General features: G+C 52.6%; 2 protein-coding genes across 4 annotated transcripts in view; both read left to right on the top strand.

Annotated features, from left to right (window-relative positions):
- Positions 1–6,284, top strand: part of TBC1D2 (TBC1 domain family member 2) — a 42,702-nt gene extending 36,418 nt beyond the window's left edge. For 2 of the 3 annotated variants that reach the window (XM_079926889.1, XM_079926890.1), the window contains 4 exons: positions 1,165–1,285; positions 3,612–3,797; positions 4,576–4,697; positions 5,331–6,284. In XM_079926889.1, the coding sequence (XP_079783015.1) occupies positions 1,165–1,285; positions 3,612–3,797; positions 4,576–4,697; positions 5,331–5,538 (637 nt within the window). In that variant the 3' untranslated portion in view covers positions 5,539–6,284. The remainder of the gene's footprint in view (positions 1–1,164; positions 1,286–3,611; positions 3,798–4,575; positions 4,698–5,330) is intronic. The other variant, XM_079926891.1, reaches the window with a different exon arrangement.
- A 4,303-nt stretch (positions 6,285–10,587) lies between these two features.
- The window catches only part of CORO2A (coronin 2A), a gene marked incomplete at its 3' end in the record, with an annotated part of 55,244 nt that continues 42,732 nt past the window's right edge, over positions 10,588–23,099 (top strand). The window contains exon 1 of the mRNA XM_079926570.1: positions 10,588–11,017. The remainder of the gene's footprint in view (positions 11,018–23,099) is intronic.

Here is a 23,099-nt window from a genome sequence, read left to right as displayed (position 1 = left end):
AATCCACTAGGGAGAGAAAAAGGATTTCTTTTTTTCTTTTCAGAAACCCTGTTTATTAAAAAAAAGTGTGAACCTCAGAAGATGTCGGAGGTCACGAATCCAACCGAGTAAGAGCCCAGAGAAGCATCAATATCTGACAATGAAATGTGCTCTTTAAGTCCATTGAGAGTGTGAGGCTGCCCCGTGCTGAAAGCGGCAGCTCCCCGAGGGTGTTCAGCGGGTGCACTGTGCACAGCCCCACTAGGCAGCCCTGTATTAGTCATGTGGGGCTTTGTTAACGTGAGATTTCTAAGAGGCTTTGTTAAGATATGTATATCATAAGCCTCTAAAAGGGGGCTAGAGTATGCAGTGTTCCCCAACATCTTTGAGTATGGGACCGTGTGCTCACCTAGCATCTTGAGAGACCAGTACATTTTGGGAAATGTATTCTTGGATTCACCCTGGACAAGACCTGCCAGGGGAGGTGGAGGAAGGAGAGAAAACAGTGCTTCTTCCAGGCAGACATCCCTGCTCAGCACTGTGGGTTGTCTTCTTTCTTATCCATGATCTCATTAGAGCCTCATGATAACTCTAGGGGAGAGGGGAAGCAAAGGAGAAAAAGAATTCCGAGTATTGAGCACCTGGTACATGCCAGACAGTGAGCAAGATGCTGTATGTCTGTCTTCTCAATGCCTCACAGTCCTGGGAGGTGGATACTGTTAACCCCACTTGACAGGTAATAAAAGTGAGGCACAGAGAGGTTAGCACACTTGCCAAGGTCTCAAAGCCCATGAATATTAAGATGAGGATACCTAACCTTTATAAAGCACTACGTGTTAGGCACTGTGCTGGACAGTTAACATGTATTTACTCTGTTCATCCTTACAACAGTCCTGTGATTATTATGAGGCTGAAGCTCAGAGAAGTTAAGTAACTTGCCCACGGTCACCCAGCAAGGAAGCAACAAGACTCCAGAGGCCCTTCTCTAAGATGATCCCAATTGCTCTGGAAATCCCCTAGGTAGTCCTCTTCAAAAGCATGTTCATCTCGCCCCAGTTTCCAGGAACACCAGCCTGGTTAGAGAGTGGGGTTGGGCAGGACATCCCCCAGGGAGTCACCCCTGCCGTGGGCTGCCTGGTTGTGACTTCTGTGGGTCACTCCAGGCCTCCTTCCCTCCCACTCCAGACTGGCGGCCATCGCTCTGCTGGTCCTGGATGAGGAGGAGAGTGCCTTCTGGTGTCTGGTGGCCATTGTGGAGACCATCATGCCAGCTGATTACTACAGCAAGACGCTCTTGGCATCCCAGGTGAGCAGGGCAGGGAGGGGACTTGGGGGCCATGCAGGTTGGTGCCCCTGAATTGTTCCTACAAGTCAGTGAATCTTGGAAAGGTCAGGAATCTCTCAGGCCTCCATTTCTCCCTCTGTACAGTGGGCCAATAACCCTGGGACTGGGACTGCTGCGACGTTCCAGTCAGCTGATGGCCTTGAGAATTGCTGGGGCCCTGCCCACACGATAGACTGTTGTTATTCCAGTGGGGACATTACATCACTAGAAACAGTGGATATCCTATGGAGGGGAGGAGGAGAAAATCTAGTGTCACTAGATTTTGACTGGTGTTTGCCAGTCAAGAATTTCAAAACAGAGGTCAGGTAGGGTGGAAGTTGGGACGGGGAGGATGGGAGGTGACAGTGACGCTTCACACACACGTATCATCACCTACTGAGAAATACAGCTACCTCCATCATCTCATGACCCCCTCCACTGCCCTCTGAGCACAGACCAGCCCTGGAGTCAGGTGGAGCTGTGTTCAGAGCCAGCCCTTCAGAAACCAGCCATCTGGCCTTGGCAAGTGGCATCACTTCTCTGAACCTCAGGCTTGCCTGCTTTTGAATGGAAGTAACACTACTTCCTGGGCTTGTTGAGAGGTGTAAATGCGAAACCATTTCAGACCTCCCACCTCCACCCTCCAGCCTCTCCCTCCTTACCCCTTGTCCCATTCTTGCTGTATCAGTGCATCTGCTTTATGGAGAGATGCTACCCAGGGAGAACTGTCTCACTCCCCCCAAAACCTACCAAGCCATTACCTGCCCACCCATCCTGTCCTCCTTTCCTACTGTGAGCACCCAACACTGTTTCCTCCTTCTGGGATGCCCACCTGGGTGGAGGGCTAAGGAGAGAGATCAGAGATGAAGATCAAGACTTAGGAGTCATCAGGAAATAGGTGGTGAATCAGGTAAGGATTGTGTTCTGCTGTGTGGCAGGGAGGCCCAACCTAATAGTGGCTTAAACGGGCGGTTATTTTTCTCAGATAATGAGAAAGCTGAAGGCTCCTTCCAGCTAAGTGCTCTGCCATGTGACTTTCATCCTCCTGCTGGTCACCTCGTGGTCGTGAGATGGCTGCACCCTCTCTGGCACTGTGGCCATGGTCTAGGCTGAAAGAAGCAGAGGGTGAAAGACAGGCACTGGCTCCCTTTCAGACAGCTTTCCGGACCCAGCAACTTCTGCTTACATCTTACTGGCCAGAATTGTGTCACATGGCACCTCTAGTTGCAAGGCAGGCTGGGAGATACACAAATATTTCACTTTACAAATATTTTATTTTCACTTTTTAACCTCTCTGGAATTGAGGTGTGTTGTATAACCAATATACTATGGTGTTTTTGTTTTGAGTACAGAAAATTTCAAATGTACAAAAGAACAGAGAAAGTGTAATGAACCTCCATGCATCCATTACCTAGTTTCAATAATTATCAACACAGGGTGGCCCGTACTGTTTTCACCTATACTCACACCCACTCCTCCTACTCTGATGACCTTGAAGTAAACCTCAGACATGATATCAGTTCATCTGTACATCCTTCAGTAGGTTCAGTGTCATCTTAGATTCAGTGAGTTACCCTAGGTTTTGAGCTGGACTCTTGGCCTGCACAGCAGACCTGGAGTTCAGGGCAGGGAAGGAAGGGAGAGGGTGTTTGCCACAGCAAGAGCTAAGTCTGGAAGAAAACTTAAATGGAGGGAGAGGGCTGAGAAACCCGCAGTTCCAAGAAAGAGAGCAAGAGGACCCTAAAACGGGCTTGTCACAGAAGTGGGTGCAGCCACAGAACAACCGTGTCCTGGGGCAGGGAAGGAGCCAGTGCGGGCAGTGACCAACCGGGTCCAGTGAAACAAGGACAGAGGTATGATGTGACCACACTAAGAGGTCATTAGCAGCTATCACCCAGCAGCATCGCCCCCTGATGTCAGGTGTGGCTCCCCCAACACCGGCCCCCAGGACCTTGCCCTGAGCATCTTGTGCATCAGTCCCAAAACAGGTGTAGGGAAGCGGCCATGGTGTCAGCCAATACAAGCCTGGGGGACAAAGGAGCCAAAACTCCACTGGCCAAGAACTTACAGTCCACAGAGACCTCTGCATCAAAGCTCCAACCTGGAAGGCTGCTCACCAGTGGAGCGACCTGTCTCCCGGCCAGGCTGGGCTCTAGCTTCTCCGGGCGCTCTGTGCCCCCAGGTGGGGCAGGACCCACTGGGAGCAGCCTGGGGCCGTGTGTGGACCAGCCGGGTGTGCAGGGGTGGACCGGACGGAGGCAGCCCCCTCCACAGGGCAGCAGCTGACGGGCCCTCTCTTGGCTTGCAGGTGGACCAGCGAGTGCTGCAGGACCTCCTCTTGGAGAAGCTGCCCAAACTGATGGCCCACCTGGGGCAGCACCGTGTGGACCTGTCTTTCGTCACCTTCAACTGGCTCCTCGTAGTCTTCGCAGACAGTCTCATCAGCAACATCCTCCTCCAGGTCTGGGACGCCTTCCTCTACGAGGGCACCAAGGTAGGGCACTGCGGGGGGGTGGTATGAGCAGGAGTGTCCTGGGCAAGTCCCTGCATCCTCTGGGTCTCGATTCTGCCCCTGGACAGTGGGAGGACAGAGCCCACCTGTCAGGGCCATGGAGGACCTCTCCTGGGAGCGTGGCTTTGTAAACTCAAGTACTTTGCACTCCTGAGGGGAAGTGGTGCTTCTGCCTCTGAAGATGCGTCCTAAAGTTGGGGGGATTCCCTTTCCCTGGAGCGGAGGCACAAGCATGACCAGGAGGCGCATCGCTGTTCTGTCCATTGCCCCTCAATCACCTGCCGTCTCTTCCTCCTGTTTGGACTGAGCCCCAGATTGGGAGGCTGGCACTTGGATCTGGTCCCAGCTCTGCCCCTTACCTCGCAAGGAGACCCTGGGCAGGCCCTCCCCTGACCTCCGCCCAGTTTCCCCATGGTGGCTGACCTCACAGTTCACCAAGTGCCCTCGGATCTGTGTCTCTATTCGATTCCTACTGGAGCCCCATGTAAAGACAGTGTTACCCGCCATTGGGTCCAACAGGGGCAATGCCTGGCCCAGGGTCCCAGGACGCTCCCCATCCCCAGATTCCAAGCTGTGCTCCCCTGTGGGATTTCCAGTCCACCCCCCCTTGGTGTTGCCCCGCACGTTTCCTCCAGGCCTTCAACCTCTGCAGCCTGTCCAGGGCCTTCCACAGCGCCTGGGGGTGTGGGTTCTGCTCCTGCTGGGGACTCCCTGCCCTGGCTCCCTGTGCCCCGCCCTGAGCCCCCACTTTACCCCCCAGGTGGTGTTCCGCTATGCCTTGGCCATCTTCAAGTACAACGAGGAGGAGATCCTGAGGCTGCAGGATGGCCTGGAGATCTACCAGTACCTGCGCTTCTTCACCAAGACCATTTGCAACAGTCGGTGAGAACGCACTCCTGGGCCACCCTGCCCCTCCACCGTACCCACCCCGCATGCATCCCTCCGGGACACAGAGCAGAGAGGGGGCTGGTGTTTCCAAAGGTAGGTTCATTAGCGATTCTGATCCTCCGTTGCAGCTTAGAAATCTTCAGGGACGTTCCACTGCCTTGGCGTCTGTCTGCCCCCTTAACACAGCATGCAGGGCCTCCGTGCTGTTTCATTTCTTGCCCACCTTCTCCTGCCCCCAACACCCATGCCCTATGATCCTGCCAAACAGAATTATTTGAGTTCCTAGGACAACCTCCATCTCTGGGCTTCTGGCATTGCAGGTTCTTCTACTTAGAATGCCTCCTTGCCACTTCCACCACCACCATCTTTGCCTGGCCTACCTGTACTCATTCTTCAAAACTCAGCTCACTGTCCCCTCCTCCACGAAGCCTTCCCTGACCAACTTTTCCTTTCTGGGTTAGAGCTCCCACAGTGCTAAGCTTCCTCTTGCCTCAGTACCTGTCACTTTGGGTGGAAATTGTCTTCCTATTTACTGTTTCCTCCCTGGAAGGGGCCTCAGCTGCATGAGCAGAATGAATGCAGGGGTGCCTGGGACACCCGGTGACTGTGACTGTGCTCTCCCCCCAGGAAGCTGATGAACATCGCCTTCAACGACATGAACCCCTTTCCTATAAAACAGCTACGCCAGCTGCGGATGGCCCACCGGGAGCGGCTGGAGGCTGAGCTGCACGAGCTGGAGCAGCTCAAGGCCAAGTACTTGGAGACCCGGGCAGCCCAGGGCCCTGCAGTGCCCGAGGGTTGCACCAGCGAGGATGAGGGAGAGGCGGAGCCCTGACTTGGCTACCTGCCCTCCCCAAAGCCTTTCTCGCCCTTGGCTGGCAGACCCACAGGGGGACAGCCATGGAGCAGTGGTCTAGGCCCCGCTGAGCCCCATCACCATGTGACCCTGGGCGAGTCCCTTCCCCTCTCTGGGACTCAGTCTCCCCATTGGAACATTGGCTCCTGAAACCATTGGTTGGGTTACCTCCTCATGAGCACACACCCAGGATACACCCCTCCTCACTTCCTCTGCAGAGCATTTTAGCACCCAGACAAGCAAGAGTGCTGTCTTTATAGGGTAACCGTGAACACTCTCTAAGTTTTGTCTGTGTATGACAGTGTAAATATTGGAAATAGTTCACAAGCTTTGGAACCTAAACGATTCTCAGTAACCAGTCGTTCCTGGGCGGGCCCAGGGCTCCAGAGTGTCCCACCACTAGGGCCTTCCCAGCCCGGGACGTCCCTGGCTGCTGTTTCTCTTGGCATCTCTGCAGGGCCGGTCCTGGTTCCTGGAGAAGCTGTGCAGTTAGGGCTTCCGTCTTTCTGGGCAACAGCGCCTCTCCAGTCCTGGTTGGGCCTTTGTTCCAGTTCTGAACTCCCACCTTCCAAGGCCTGTATCCTGAGCCTTGCACTTGCCCTCGCCTTTCTCCTCACAGCCCATCAGGGGGACAGCGGGTGGGGAGGGTGTTCCCAGGGAAACCCCTGTCCACTACCAAGAGGAACTTGGTGTAGGGGCTGAAAGCCCGGGGTTAGCTACCCAACTTCTGATCTCCCACCACCAAATTCAGAGTCTGGGGCAAGAAAACTCGCCTCTTTGAAAACTGGGCGGTTGGGAGGGAGAGGAACAGGTGGTGAGACGGACAGAGCCTGCAGCCCGTTGCCCAGTCAGGACTGGCTTGTGCAGAACTCAGCTCCAGTTCTTCTGGGCTCTTCCAGGCCCTTCCTCAGCAGACAGGCTTCCCCCATTCCCCTCAAGGCAGGGGGTTGAGGCTGCACAAGTGATTTCGGCAGCTCATTTCTCAGCAAAGCCTGTGCCTGTGCCGGGATAGCCTTGAGCTCAGCCATCTGTGCTATGAAGGGCTGGGGTGGGGATTCCCACAGGGAGACCTCCTGCTCTGATCTGAGGCTCTTGTCAGGGCTTGGGCGGCCACACCCATTGCTGGGGACCAGTGACAGGCCCTTCTGTCGCCCACTGGTGTGAACTTGAGGGAGGGGTTGGCACACCAGACACCTGGTTCCCTCCCAGCACTCCCCCCCAGCCCTGGGGTGGGGACCCTCAGGGTTCCTTTCCTCCCACATTTACGAGGGCTGCTGGGCAGCCTAGTTTCCTGTGAACACGCTTCACCAGGATTTGATGGCCTTTCTCATTTTTGCTAAACTTTTTTCATCTGCTGAGGTCCTTTCACCACCAAACAGTAACTGTGAAGCATGATGGTGGTCTGAGGGCAGCCTGGGGGGCGTCCTGGCTACACCCCAACAGGCTGTAAGCCTCAGGGCCATCACCAAAGAGACAAGGGCTCTGGCCTCCTGGAACTCCAGGAGGATGAAAGGAGATGACGCTGGTGCTGAGCCTGGTGCCTGGCACAGAGTCAATCCAGCCTTGGGCAGTGAGTACCCTTTCCATGAAGAAAATGTCACCACGAGGGCCTTGAGGTCTAGATAAGGCCCAAGGCTCCAGGAGAGACTAGGTCCAGCTGGTCCCTCTGACTCTAGCCTTAAAAATCAAATTCCTTCCTCAGCAAAAATACAGCAAGCAATCCCAGCTCAGACCGGGGCTGCTGGCTAGAGGGCACCCTCCTCTCCCCTCCCGCCTGCCACCCCCCTTCTCTCCCCTTCCTCTGCCCACCCCCAACCTCTCCCCTCTCCACCTTCTCTCATCTCTCCCCTCCTCCACTTGTCTTCCCCCCCTCCATCTTTCCCACTCACACACCCAGGCAGAGGAGAAACTCTGCCCAAAGCTGGGTATCTACCCCCCTCCTCCTCCCCCACTGAGAGGGGTGGTACTCTGCAGCTGACCAGCACTGGGTCACCTCTGGTTCCTACTTGGCTGCACCACAGAATCACCTGAGCGCTGGGTCCCACACTCAGCCTGTTGTAGGGCGTGGGTACTGTGCTACACCAACAGGGTTGGGGACCACAGGCAATCAGGACTGACTAGGGGGCCTCCAGCCCTGGAGCCGGGAGCTGGAGCCAGAGCAAGAATGTGAACTGCCTGTCTTACAACACGTGCTCACTCCAGGCCAAGCTCAGTTTACAGATGAGGAGACAAGGCTCAGAGAGGTTAACTAACTTGCCTAGAGTCACACAGTCACTGAGTGGTTAAGCCATGTTCAAGCCTTAGAGGCTGCTAACTGCAAAACCAGGGAGGGCTCCTCCAAACTCAAGGCACCTTCTCTGGATCCTAGAACACCTCCCCCAGGGGGAAGGACAAGTCTAGCCTATGGCCTCCTGAGTGGTGTAGGTCCTATGGGGATAGCTCCAGGCAAAGGAAAATGAAAGGAAGAAACATCTACCTGACAGGGAGGCTGTAGCAGGAACTGGTGGGGGTGGCCGAACCCCAAGAATGTCTGGGGTGCAGCTGCTCCCAGGGAGCCTGCCCACCCTCCCTCAGCTCTTCCTGAAAGGCGTTTGGGGCCCACCCCTGGTGTCAGGTTCCTGGCCCTGCACCACAGCTGTCGCCCCCATCCCCAGGGGCTGCTGCTTTCCCAGGCTGGAGGATCTGATCCCTCCCAGCTCCACCTCCCTACCCCAGGTGGTGGGCCCTCTAGCTCAAAGCATCCCTCTCCCAACTAGGCCCCCAGCGAGCTCAGGCCCATGCTCCATTCTCTAGGGGAAAGGAATTTCCCAGGGAAACTTCCTGGGGCAATATTCCCAAGAATAAAGGGGCTCCTCAAAACAGGAGGGAGGGCACTATGGAAGACCCCCACCCTAAAGTGGGAGATGCACATTCACTTTTACAGAATACCTGTGTTCAGGGTCCTCTCCCCCATGTTCAGAACCTCACCACCCAGGTGCTGCTGTCCCCTCATTATTTCTCAGTTCAATCTGCCATGGGCACAGGACCATATTGTACAGAAAACTCCATGTTGGGCAGGTAGAGGAGAACTTGCCACCCTCTCACGCACACACAGACACACAGACATGTTCTGGTCACCCACAAGAAATTTACCCACACACGGCAGATTAAACAAAGGCCATGCTGACACAGGAAGGTGTTGGTTTTCTGGCTCATCTCAATCAGCAATAAGGCGCAATAGAAGGTGCTAGCAGATGGGCCCAACTTTGGAACCAGACCTATGTGTGTTTCCTAGCTAGGGACCCCTGGATAGGTCATCCCCGTTCTGGCCTCAGTTTACCCATATGTGCAATTCAGATGGTCAGTGGGTAGCCTTCATCAAATGGACCAGGGTTAGGGGGATGGAAGGGACAGGAGAATAAAGAACACACATATACACACAGCATCTCTAGGAAGAGTCCCAGGTTGTGTCTATTGCAGAGGCCTCTAATGGCCTCCCCTCTAGCCCACTGGTCCATATGTCCATGGCCCCCAGAAAGGTCCCTGTCAAACCAGCCTTCCCCCAAACACACCCCAGCCACCTACCGTCATGGCACAGAGTGGTAAGATGCAGATACAACCCTGGGAGGGCACATCCACAGGGATCTAGGACGACGTGCTGGGGAGGTACATTGGTACCGACCCTGGAAAGAAGGATGAGTCTGTTTAAAAGACAGTAGGAGGGGGCTTCCCTGGTGGCGCAGTGGTTGAGAGTCCGCCTGTCGATGCAGGGGACACGGGTTCGTGCCCCGGTCCAGGAGGATCCCGCATGCCGCGGGGCGGCTGGGCCCGTGGGCCATGGCCGCTGCGCCTGCGCGTCCGGAGCCTGTGCTCTGCAATGGGAGAGGCGAGAGGCCCGCGTACCGCAAAAAAAAGTAGGAGGGACTTCCCTGGTGGTCCAGTGGTAAAGGACCTGCCTTACAATTCAGGGGATGTGGGTTCGATCCCTGCTCAGGGAACTAAGATCCCACATGCCATGGGGCAACTAAGCACGCACACTACAACTACTGAGCTCGCGTGCCTTAACTAGAGCCCTCGTGCTGCAAACTACAGAGCCCACGTGCTCTGGAACCCGCGCACCACAACTACAGAGCCCCAGAGCGCATGCGCCCTGGAGACTGCGCACCACAACGAAGAGCCCGCCCGCAATGAGAGATCCATCATGCCTCAACGAAGATCCCACATACCGCAACTAATACACGATGCAGCCAAAAATAAATAATAAATAAATCAAAAAAAAAAAAAAGACAGGAAATGAGGAGGTAAAAGAATTCCTGGCAGAAAGGACGGTGTGAACAAAGGCATAGATGTGTGAGAGTGCAAGGGCGTAGGAACTGCACCAGAGTTACTTGCCCAAGCACTAGGTGAATTAAGACATTCAGGTGAACTAACACTGAGCCACGCACTGTTCTAGGCCCTAGAGATACACCACTGAACAAAGAGCTCTTCACAAGAGAGGTGGTGTGGTAGAGTGTTTATAAGCTTGGGTTTGGGAGCCACGCTGCCTAGGGGTGAATTACTACCTGTGTGATCTTAAGTGAGATAACCCCTCTGCGCCTCAGCTTCCTTATGTGTAAGATAGGTAATAGATAACCTCATAGGCTTGTGTGACGGTAAAGTACGCTGATTCAATTAAGGTGCCTAGAACTGTGCCGGGTTCATTAAGTGTTAGGTGGTGGTATTACTGAACGGCTGGATCTACCCATCTCCGCCCCATTGCCTAGCAGTCTGGACCCCAAAGCCGGCGAGACTGGGCAGCAGCGCCCCCTCCTGGCTACTGAGAGAAAGAAGGGCCTCCTCCCGATACTCAGCGGCCCTCTTGCCCTCTTCCTCCCGGCGGATTGGGAAGCCTCAGGAATTACTCTACCAGCCCAGGTTCACCAAGCGCTACTCCCGTGGCGGGCTCTGCGCGCGCACTTTGCCGTGCGGGGTAAATTAGATCGTCTCATCTAATTTTCAAACAGCTCTCTGAGGCAGACACGGTTACTGTTTCCATTTCACCAAGGGAGAAACTTGAGGCTCCGGGAGGTCGAGTCCCTTGTTCCAAGCCACTCAGCGAGGGAGCGGCGGGACGTGAAGGCAGGAGAGTGTGACTGCCCCCAGCTTCTGTTTGGTCGCGCGGGTCAGCCCGCCCCAGTCACTGCGGCGAGTGCGCGCCGGTGTACGCGCCCGTTCTGTGCGCGTGTGCGCGCCCCGAGACCAGCCCCGGGGGGCCCGGAGCGCGGCGAGGATCGTGAGGAAGCAGTGGCTGCCCCGCGGGCTCGCGGAGCGCGAGGGCGGGGCTTGTGCCGGCCCTTGCCCCGCCCACCGGCCCCGCCTGCCGTGCTTAGGGAGGGAGGAGGCGGCGCTGGGAGCCGGGACTCGGCGGGCGGCGAGGAGCGCGGAGCCGGAGCCGGAGCCGGACGCCGCCGCCGCAGCCACCTGCGCGGCAGTCATCAAGGTAGGGCGGCCCCGAGCCACCGGCCATACCTTCCCTGTCTGTGCGATGTGTGCGCGCTGCGCCTCTGGGCTGCAGCGCCCGGGGAGGGATGCTGGGGCTCGGCGCACCGCAGGGGACCCGGCGGGGCTCGGGGGACCTGGCTTCCAGCCCCTCTGCGTGACCTTGCACAAAGCACTGCTCCTCTCCAGGCCTCAGTTTCCCCATCGGGACAGCGGGCCCAGTGGTGGCCCCTTCCTCGCTGGGCTCTTGGGAGGGGCCGCCTCAAGCTCCAGCGTCCCGACGGCGAGGGGCCTGGATGGGTACTGTCTGCACAGCCCACCCGCAGTGAGGGCCTCTTATGCTGGCTGTGGCGAGTCGGTCCCGACAGTCCCCCCATTAGTGGCCTGGGTGCCTCGCGGGACCTGTGTCAAGACCTCTTCCCTCTCCTGGTTGAGCAACCTGCTGGGCCTCAGCTTCCCTGTACAGGAAACAGGAAGCGGGGGGACACCCCCAAGTCCCTATCAAGCCGGTCTGGGCATGCAGGGTGGGGCGGTCAGAGTCTGCCTGCCAAGTCTGCCTCCCGGTCTGGGGCTGGGGGAGCCCTGGGTTGGAGGTGGTGGGGCCCTCGGCCACAGACTTGCCTAGACCAGACCCATGCAGGCACCTGTATTTAGGGAATGGTGTGGAACATGCTCTTCCCCATCCCTTCCCCACCAGTGCTGACGCCCAGCTCTACGTCCCAGCCTGGTGTGATAGGGATGGCTTGTCCACACACGGACCCCAGAGGGGCTACAGTGCCAAGAGAGCCATGTCTGAGTGGGGTTCGGTCTGGGACAGAGCAGATGTCTGAGGGACTGTGGCTCCAGGCTCTCTGGGTGAAGAAGACCTCTGGCATCTGACCCAGCCCCTTGGTCAGATCTCCTTTGGAAGGTCCTGCTGTCCCATTGCACACCCCTTGTTATGGGAATCTCACTAGCTGTAAACAGAGCTAGAATCTACTAGTCCTGCTCTGAGCACACAGACAACATCTGACCCCTCCATCCCCCACCCCGAGGCAATCATCTGGTCCCTTAAATCAGTTTACCTCAGGGCTAAACAGCCCCAGATCCAGCATTGTTTCTCCTGTCAGAGCCTTAGGGAGCAAAGGCAAGACGAGGGAGCTGAGGTGTCTGCCCCAGAGCAGGCAGTAGTCAGCCTGGGGATTATTCAGAACCCACTGTCATCAGCACTGGAATGTGTCCCCTGTACCCTTGGGTTAGCAGCTACCTTAGAGGTCTGGAGTGAGAGAAGGAGCCAGAGGAGCCCCTCTCCAGACCTTCCAGCCCATGCGTGTTCTTCCCTGTCTTCTGTTGCCTGCCCTGATTGAGGGAGTAGTTTCTGAGAATCAGGACTGGGCCTTCTGGTCTCTCTTGTCCCCCCTCGTGACCTGCCCCTCACCCGGGAGCTTTCTTACAGCCAAAAGAAGGGAGGCATTGCCAGGGCAGGTAGTGAGCACTGTGTCCTCAGAGGTTGTGAGCAGAGGCTGGATGAGCACTTGCTGGGGGTGAGCTGCCTTTGACTGCAAGTCTGGGACTCTAGGGCCGAAGTAGAGTGAGCATGACCTTACCTTCTGGCCATGGTGGAGCTGCACAGAACTTGAAGCTAGACCACAAACGAGTGTTATTATCCCGTCGTAAAAGCAGACTAAGTATATGTGCTGTCACTTGAGCATAGCTCCGACCCACAGGCTTAAGTGCTACCTATGTCTCCTGTCATCTCTACCTGCGTATAATCTGGGCTCTGTTTTCCTGCTCTACTAGTCCAAGCTATTTAGGCCTTGATTTAGAGGTATAGCAAATTCTGGTTATTAACAAGTCATCCTATGCCAATAATTTTAAAATGCACCATGGAATTATGGAATATCTAAACTGCAAGGGATCTTAAGAAATCATCTCATTCAACCCCCTCATTTGACAGATAGGTATCCCCTATCCCTGGAGGGGATGTGACTTGTCAAAGGTCACACAGCAGATGAGCAACCAAGCCCAGCGATCTTGATTCCAGAACTAGAGTGTGCGTGTGTGTGTGTGTGTGTGTGTGTTTGGAAACACATACCACATAGTAAATGAAAGCAATCTGTATTTATTCCTATAAAATTAGCAGAAATAAATATAAAAGGATAAACGTCTATGCTGGCAAAGCTATAGGGATTCTCCGGTAGCATTTAATTTTGCAGAGCAACCTGGCAGTTTGTTACAAAAGTCCATGAAAATGATCCTAACTTCCCTTTGACCCTAGAATTCTAATTTAAGGACTTTACCCTAAGGAAGTAATTATAGAGAGAGACGAGTGTAGTGCTGTTATTTGCAAGAAGTTATATTATGGTGAAGAAGCTCTTGGTGTTTTATCTGAGGCTTAATAAACATTTCATTTAAAAAGTACACCTTTAATAATAGTGATACTAAAGCTTCCATGTCCAGAGTCTGGCCAGCGCAGGAGCAGTGTGGTCCAGAGGAAAAGCAATGAGACTCCTGCCAGCCTAGATTCCAGGATGAGCTCTTCCTCTACCCCACCGAATGACCTTAGGTCAATCCCTGCCCCTTTCTGTACCTCACTTACCCTATATGTGAAATGGGGTAGATTCAGTGATTGCTGAATTTCTTTGAACTCTGACAACCCACATTCTAGACTTAGCAAACCTCTGTAGAGGAAGCCTTTATTAGAAGGAGCAGTGAACACAGGGATAACCAAAGATTGTTGCAGTCTCCCTCCCCCATCATTAAATGAATCCCCTTAGAGGCAAGCAGCTAGCTAGGGGAAGGGGCTTCCCTCAGCCTTAGACCTTTGTTATCTCCAAATGGCCAGAACCTGGATTTTTTTTTTTTGGCCGTGCCCCTTGGCATGGAGGATCTTAGTTCCTGGACCAAGGATCAAACCCATGTCCCCTGCACTGGAAGCATGGAGTCTCAACCACTGGACTGCCAGGGAAGTTCCAGAACCTGGATTATTTTAGATCCTACTGTATTTTTGTTTTTATCCTCTTTACCAAATATCAGGGGACAGAGATTTTTCAGGAGGATTGGAAAATAATTCAGCAAGATCCTCCATTTATTATGTTACGTCTATAGGGTGTGCCTTGCCTTCTTCAGAACAGATTGGAGGTGTTTAGCAATCACACCTATTATGAAGGGCCAGGAGTTGGTGAACAAACATTTACTGAGCACTGACTGTGTATTAGGCCTTGAGGTACCTCCCAAGGGCCTGCAGGCTGCCATGCGAAACGTATTAGGTCATATGTGAAATGGCCAATATCTGGCTGTTTTTGACTTACAAGAAATGGCCATTTGGTTCAGCCTAAATGGAAAAAGATATAATTAAAAAGCACTGTGCTCCTTACCATAATTGAGAGATTGGCAGGGTGCGGTGGGGACTAGTACAGTGTGATTACTGTATAAGCTTGGAGAAGTCAAGTAAGAAGGACATGGGAGCCTCACCTCAAAGAATCAATAACAACAACAACAACAATAATAATAAGCTAACATTTATTGAGTACTTACCACCTGCCTGATTGTCCTAAGTGCTTCACAGTCATTCATGTAATCATTCAGCCTTTCATTTATTAAACACCTGCATTGCGCTAGGTATCTTCTAGGTATTGGGGGGAAGGGCGTTCTTGACAGTAAACAAAATAGACCAAAAAGATAAAAAATCTGTCTTAAAAGAGCTTACAATCTAATAGGAAAAAAAGACAGACAATAAACACTAAGTACAATAGGTGGTGATAAATGAGATGGAGCGAATAAAACATAGGATATTTTGAGTGTGTGAGGGGGAATGGAAGGAGGGGTTGTGGTTTCAAGTAGGGTGTATGTGAGGGGAATCACTGAGAATCACTTCTGGGCAAAGGCTTGAAGGAGGTGAGGGAGTGAGCTGGCTGATTCCTGGGGAAGAGCCGTCCAGGGAGAGGGAACAACCAGTGCCAAGAAAAAAGCCCTGAGGTAGGACCATACCTGACACGTTGAAGGAAGAGCAGATGAGAAGATTGCCACGAGGGAAGAGGAGACAGGTGAGAGAGGCCGCCGGTCCGATTGTGTACCCTGTCTCGTACAACATGATGGACTCCTGTAAGTTTGAGGGAGGTACTACTTGTATATCTCTTCTTCAGTTAAAGGGACAAAGGTACAGAGAGTTTAAGTGACAAAGGTACAGAGAGTTTAAGTAACTTGCTGAAACAGGGTCTCATAGAGGAGCTAGGGCTTTTAGTCAAGGGCAGTGGGAGCCATGGAAGGCTTTTGAACAAGTTATGGGCATGGCCACATTTGAGTGTTTTTTTTTTTAATTTATTTTTATTTTTGGCTGCATTGGGTCTTTGTTGCTGCACGCGGGCTTTCTCTAGTTGCGGTGAGTGGGGGCTGCTCTTCGTTGTGGTGCGCGGGCTTCTCATTGTGATGGCTTCTCTTTGTTGCGGAGCACGGGCTCTAGGCGCGTGGGCTTCAGTACTTGTGGCACTCGGGCTTCGTAGTTGTGGCTTGCGGACTCTAGAGCGCAGGCTCGGTAGTTGTGGCGCACGGGCTTAGTTGCTCTGCGGCATGTGGGATCCTCCCGGACCAGAACTCGAACCCGTGTCCCCTGCTTTGGCAGGCGGATTCTTAACCTCTGCGCCACCAGGGAAGTCCCCACATTTGAGTGTTTGTGCGATTCCTCTGCGGTACAGAGAGAGGGCTGTGGAAATAGTCCAGGCCTGGGATGATAAGGCTGGACCCAGGCAGCGTAAACCATTGAACGAGGGGGCAGAGGATCTGTCAAGCTTGGTGCGGGGGGTGAGGTAGGGGTCCAGGCCAGGTGAGTAGGAAGAGGAGGAAGCCAGGCTGGTCTTGGGCTTATTTATTTAACAAATACTTAATCGCACTTCTTATGCTCCAGGCGCCATCTAAGATTTTACATACACTGGCCCATCGAATCCTCAAAGGAATCTATAGAATAGATACTATTACTTACTATTTTTAATGGGTGTATTGTATGTAAATTATATCTCAATGAAGTTAATTTACAAAGAAAGTATATTTGTTTTTTCTAAGTACTTGATGATAATAGAGAATGTAGAAAAAAGAGAGGAAAACAGAAAATAAATCACATCTCTTTTTATCTTAGATAATCAATATAAATATTTTACTATATTTACTTGGGTTTCTTTTTCTACTATTATCCCCATTTTTCAGATGAGGACACTGTGGCCCAGAGAAGTTGGGCAGCTCGCCCAGGGTCATATATTTGGACCCATGTCATCTGGGTCCAGTGTTCAGGGTCTTAATCACCGCGCTGTGTTGCCTGTAGCCAAACCTGGAATGTCAGTTGGTGGGTTCCATTGAGACACCCCCCCCACCCTGCACTCACCCCACCCCCAGCATCCTTTCACAGATAGGGAAAGTAAGGCCCAGTGAAAGGTGGCACCTTGCTCAGCATCTCTCAACCAGTTGGGAGCAGATATGTGAGGTCTTATTCTAAGAAGAAACAGGGAGCTGAGAATTTGTAGGGTTGATGTGACAGCTGCTTCCAGCCTGGCCTTGAGCCCAGAGCTAGCAGGGGGCTGGCAAGTGCCATGACCCTGCCCATACAGAGTGCTGGGCACTTCCAGGGCAGGCCTGTGTTCTCTGGGCCCAAGAGTCTCAGCCCTCCAGCAGGCCCTGGGTGGGAGGCAGCCAGGGGTGGGGAGGGAGAGTTCGGGACCTTGCCAAGCCTGCAGGCCCCCTGGGACTTGTCTCTTGTACTCTGACTGTTTCTGGCTCCGGTGCCAGCAAAGCCCTGGGGCCGCCTGCTGCCAGGGATGCAGCCCTGGCTTTGGATCCCAGCACGGCCACTGGGTGAGCCTCAGCCGGGGTCTTTCCCTCCCCACCTGCAAAGTGGCATCATAATGGTGCCAGCTTCAGGAGGAAGGGGAGATGTAGATGGAAAGTTCTGGCACAGGGCGTGGCACAGTAGTGGAGAGCCAACTACTGTTGCTGCTCCTGGGGCCACCCCAGGGTGTTGGCCCAGGCTGGGGGATTGAGCCTTCCCAGCCAGAGCCCCCTCTACGACGCTCCCCTTCATAACCTGGCTCGACCAGGGAGGCCCAGCCAGTGCAAGAGGAGATGGAAATGATCCTCAGGCAGTGGCTTGGAGTCCAAGATTACAAACAAGGGACACAGTGGAACAAAAGAGCCCACACCTCTGAGGAGGGAGACCTGACCTGGCCATTGACATGCTCTGTAGGCAAGTCCTGTCCCTTCTTTATGCCCCCTGTCCTCTTCCATAAAGTGGGCAGAGCATTTCCTGCCTTAATAATCGTAACAATCTTCAACCCAGCAGCCATCTATTGAGGTTTTACTATGCCTGGGGAGTAAGGATGGAGATAAGCCAGACTCATCGCTGCCTTCAAGGGCGCACAGCCTGGTCAGGGGCTCAGTTCTGATAGGGAAGCCGTGGAGCTGTGGGCTCTCAAGGAGGGGCACCTAATGCAGCCTGGGGTGGGGTGGGAGTTAAGGAGGCTCCCTGGAGGAGGTGATGGCTGGGCCAGGTTGTTAGTGGGATTTGGAGTTGGCCAGACTCTGAAGGGGAAGAAAGGCCATTGGGTAAATTGCCCCACTTCTCTGAGCCTCAGTCGTATAAAATTGAGATAATTGCCTAATGTTTGCAGCGGTTGTGAGTCTTAAAATTGGGTAGAAAGCATGGAAGCACTTCATGAACTATAAAATGCCAGGCACCTGTTCATTGTTGTTTACTGTGATATCTGGAGTCCCCAGGGGTTAGGGAAACACCAGGGCAGCATCTGGGTCCAGGAGAACGTCCGGCCTGTTTTGAAAGATCTACAGTCAAATCCAGCAGAGACAGACAGCCTCCATTCACCTCACACCCCTTGATTTAAGGGTTCAAGAGTATTTCTGTGCTGGGGAACGGCTTTGCTTTGAGGAGGCCCTGAGAGCAATTACGATCCAGTCACAGCTCTGTCCCAAGGAAGGGGGGACAAGTGTCCATAGGAACCCATCAGGCCAAAAGCACTGCATCCTGGTAGAGGCTGGGCACCCTGATCAGGCCTCAGGGACCTGACCAAGAGGCACTGTAGAGAGCTGCCAGGTGAAGGGATGGAGGATAGGGGAGCACCGTGAGGTCACTGGGAAGAAACCAGTCTATGTAGAGGGAGGTGTGCAAATAGGGAAAAGAGCAGTGTGTGCTATGAGCCCATTTTGGTTTGAAAATGAGGAAAGAATAGATCTACACAAATGTAAATACAGAAAAATATTCAGAAAGACACACATCAAGCTGGTTGGTTATCACTAGATGGCAAAATTTTGTTTTCTTTTTTCTGTATTTTGAAATTTTATATGTGATAGACATTTTATTTCTATAAAGATGTGGCTGTATGTAATATATGTTACAGTGGAATGTAGATAGTATGATAATCTGGCCAGCCTGCTGTCACCAGGCTGGAGGGTTTAAAGAGGCACCTGCAGCATGAGGACTTGGGTGAGGCCTGGAGGATGTATCCTCAGTGCTGGTCTTCCAGAACAGTTGAGACAGGGTCCAGGGATGGCTTGATGTAGGAGTCACATGGGAGGAGAGGGCTCTGGGGGTCTCTGGAGTTGTTCCCAAGACTCTCTTCTTGGGACAAAGACTAGGGGTTTAGATGGCTGCAAGCACAGTCAGCATTATGACCGACTGCCTGAAGCCAGGAACCCCAGGCCACATCAGCAGAAGCATAGAGTCAGATCCAGAAAAATGAAGGTCTTGCTGGAGTTTGGGCTACCCCCTGAGTGGGACTGGGGCAGCTGGGACAGATCCAGAGGCCGCCAGGCTGGGGAAGAGCCTGTGCCTTCAGATTCCGTCATGCTTCTGGCTTCCACCTCAGCGTGCCAGACCCCGGAAGACCTTTTGCCCTCAGTGATGTGTGTTCTCAGTCTTTGGTCCCTGGGACTCTCACAGACCTTCTCATCTCTTTGCAAAGAGTAAAGAAACCAGACTACTGTCCTATTTCATGGAATGCAGGGCACAGCCAGTTTTGAGATAATATACCATTATTTTATAATCCATTAAGAAAGAAAAAGGGCAGCCAATTAAACTATAAGTTACATCCCAGTTTCAGAGATGTTAAAAACTCTTGTGTCTTAGAATCAATTAAATATGACGTGTGACAGACCCCACCCTAGGTTCTTTTTTTTTAAACTAACTTTATTTTTTATTTTTTAATATATTTATTTATTTATTTTTGGCTGCATTGGGTCTTCGTTGCTGCGTGGGCTTTCTCTAGTTGCCTCAAGCGGTGGTTTCTCTTGTTGCGGAGCACGGACTCTAAGTGCGTGCGGGCTTCAGTAGTTGTGGCACATGGGCTCAGTAGTTGTGGCTCGCAGGCTCTAGAGCGCAGGCTCAGTAGTTGTGGCACATGGGCTTAGTTGCTGTGCGGCATGTGGGATCTTCCCGGACCAGGGCTTGAACCCGTGTCCCCTGCATTGGCAGATGGATTCTTAACCACTGCGCCACCATGGAAACCCCCCACCCTAGATTCTTAATGTATATTCACTCATTTAATCCATACAGCAACCTTGTGGCTAGATATTCTTGTCCTCTTTTTACATATGAGGAAACAGGGGCCCAGAGAAGTTAAGTTACTTGTAAAGTCGCACAGTCAGCAAGAGGTAAAGCTAGGATTTGAACCCTGTTCTAACTGGATTCCACCACATTTTCCTAATCCAACTCCACAAAGACAAGGCTCCTGAGCTCTGGCCCTTGGGAAGAAGAGAATGTTCAGCAAAGTAAATGTATGTCAGTGCAGAAATGCCTGGTGGACAGGCCGTTAAACGCTGGGTGCTCTGAGTAATGCGGGGCCTAGAGGAGGGCTGGGGAGCTTATGGACAGAAGGAGCTTTGGGAGCTCGCTGGCTGGGTCATTAGTCTCATCCTTGTTATGACCATTTCCAAGAGTAGGTTGGCCTATGGCCTGCCCTGGAGAGAGACTGCGGAGGCCTATCCCACACGGATATCCCAGAACCTCACTCAGACTTATCCACTCATTCATTCCCTAAATAGTAATTTTTCAATTTGATTTTTTGAAGGAGACCTTTGTTCGTGTATTGGTCACTTTCTGCATGTGAAACAGAGTTCAGAGCTAGGGATCCAGAGCAGAGCAAAACAGATAAAGGGGCTGCCCTGGTGAGCTCACAGACCAGAGAAGAGCTGGGCAGTAACTAGAGAGTCCCACAAAACCCGGAGAAGTGGGGCATAAGGAGTGTGCAGAGTAGAGAAATGTGCCTGGTCCAGGATCACTGCAGAAGGCTGTTCTAAGGGAAGGACTTTTGAGCTGAGATCTGAAAGATGAGTAGGAAGTAACCAGGTGAGGGTGGGGAGGGGAACATGCTAGACCAGCCTGTGCAAAGGCCCTGAGGCTGGAGGAAATGGACTTTTGAGGAATTAAAGGCACTGAGTGTCTGTAGCTCGGATCCCTGGGCAAGGTGAGTGTGGAAAGGGAGAGTGGGCTAGAGCCTACAAGCTGGCCTTTCAGAAAAACTGGAGCCAAGCTTGACAGATTATGTTGTCCTAGAGAGGGGTCTCTGGTCCAAGGCTCTCTCCTTGGGCCTGAACCCATTTTTATTGACCCGTCAGGGGTGCTGACAAAGGGCTGGTCATACCTGGACGTGCCAGGAAGCTGGAGGCAGGGAGGATGTGATCAGCAAGGGGGTGCTTGAACTAGTGACTTTGGAAGCAAGTGGAACTGTTTCAGTCATGGGGCTCATCTGAGGTCACACAGCTAGGAAGTGGCTCCCTGGTTTGATTTTCTGTGCTGTGGATTCCAGATTTCAGAGGGTAGTTCCTTTCTTGTATCTTGCTCTGAACCTGAGAACATGACACTGCTGAGTCTGCAGCCTGGGAGGGGAGTTGTAGCCAGCTAGGGGATGGCCGGGACTGCATGCAGGAAGACTTCCTGGAAGAGGGAGCATCTAAGCTGAGCCTTGGACAGAGTGATGGGGAGGGAGATATTGGCAAAGGAACAACAGAAGCCAAGGACTGGCGATGGGAAGCACACTGAGCGTTTTTGGGATGCCTTGAACATACAGTCTGAGTCTGGTCTGGCTCAATCTAAAGGGAATAGCATCAGATACTGACCAGATACCAAGGGCAGGGAGGTGGAAACAACCCACCCTGGCAGGGAGGAGTGTTTTATCACTGACATTGTTTAGAATTATAGGCACATAATGATAATAAAGTCAGGCTTTTTGTCGTTCTTATTATTGTTTTTAAGTTCTCTATAGCAAATACACCCCGTTATTGTCTGCACCCAGGCTGACTGCTCACCTCCCTGCTGCCTTTGTCCCCCCACTTCCCCTTCCCAGCAGGGGGGAAGAGAGCCATAGAGATAGGAGTAAGATTTCAGCCTGTGCCTCAGAAGGCCCAGGACCCATGTCCACAGCTGCCCACACCTTACCAGGCCTGGGCTGGCATACCTTGGGGACCACTGGGCTGCAGGGCTCCAAGTCCTGTGGTGTCCAGGGCTGCAGTTGGTGGTCAGAAGCAGAATTCTTGGGCTCTAGGGGAACCCCAGATCTCACCCTCCTAAACAGCCTTCCAGAGTAATAAGGACAGTAGTAATACGCTTCAGGGGTTACTTCCCAGCCCACAGATGTCACCCTCATGGGCACTCAGACAACAGCTGGACCCGAATAGTCCTGTTTCACCAATGAGGCTTCAGAGTGACTCAGAACCGTGGCCAGCTGATGACCCCATGTCCCCCATCCTGATGGCACTTGTAACCTTTGCTGATATCTCCCTGCCACCCACGGCCACCCTCAGAGCCAGTGGGTGATCTTACATCACAAGGGAGGCAGCCCAGAAGGTGAGAGGTCAGGCAGCTGCCTACGGCCCAGTGAGAGAGCCAGGAAGGGACCCACTGTGGCCAGGACTCAGAGGTGTTTAGCATCAAGAACTAGAGATTTGCGTTCTCTCTGGGATCTACCACTGACCAACTAGGTGACCTTGGACCAGTTACATCCCTTCTTGGGTCCTTGTTTCCTCACCTGCAAAGTGAGGGGTTAAACTAGGTGATCCCTACCATCCCTTGCAGCCTGAAAATCTTCTCTGAGAGTCTCCCTGTCTTCTATCCTGGTGGCCTCCAAGGTGAGGTACGCAAGATGCTCATTGGGGTGCAGGAAAAAATATCATCTAAACAAGAAAATCATTCACGTTTGCTCACATTTGCCAGGTGTAGACACACTGACACACTCTCCAGTCAGGGGGCAGGCAGCTTCATGTCTCAGGTCTCCAGAAGTCTCTGAGAAAGGGGTGACAAGGACATCCTACTCTTTGGTTTGTTTTAGGCAGGTTATCCCAACTAATTAAACTGGTCAATTAATCCAGGTTAATCTAGACTAATTAATCCAGGTTGGATTTGTGGATTATATTAACCAGTTTTAACAAACTAACCCTCACAAAATGGACAAGTGGTTTTGAAAGATTTCTATGAGGACACTGGATTGTTAGTAATTCTGATAATGCTAGAGCATGGGGACAAGACAATGTGAGAATTAACACTTGGCTTTCCAGCACTATCACTTCAGTCAGCCACAAGGCAAGGAAAAAAAAAAACATGAGACAAGAAGTCAGCACAAGGTTTTTTGTGTGGGGGAGGACACTATTTGAAGTAGAGATTTACAGTCACTCTAGTTAATGATGAATCTCGCCTCTTGTGTACATTGTACCTTACGTCTACAGGTGATGGTTATTTGTATATAATATAATATATTGGGGTCGGTGAGCTCGATGTTTTTCCCTTTGGAAGGAGTAAATGATCAAAACAGTTTGGGGCCCACTTCTGTAACTTCCTGGTCTTTGCTATGCTGCTGCCACTTCTGACTCACCACCACCTTTGTGATCATACTTTGCTCGAGTGAGATGCGATTTCTCCAGTTTTCTACCCGTTCCCAGGGCAAAAACTCCATGGCTACCTCTGGGCCCACAGAGCCCAGCATGGGGGTCTGTCTCCAAATGGGGACTTGGAAAATATGGGTTGAGTTGATGTGCTTCAGTTTACCCTTCATGCTCTACTGGCCTTTCTAGCAGCAAAGACTTGGGGTCTGTCTCCTCTCCTGACCCCAGGGAGCCCC

Source organism: Stenella coeruleoalba (genome assembly GCF_951394435.1).
Source record: "Stenella coeruleoalba genome assembly, chromosome: 7".
In the NCBI taxonomy this organism is placed as follows: Eukaryota; Metazoa; Chordata; class Mammalia; order Artiodactyla; family Delphinidae; genus Stenella; species Stenella coeruleoalba.
The sequence above is the reverse complement of the archived record's forward strand: the minus strand, read 5'-3'. Positions and strand labels throughout refer to the sequence as shown.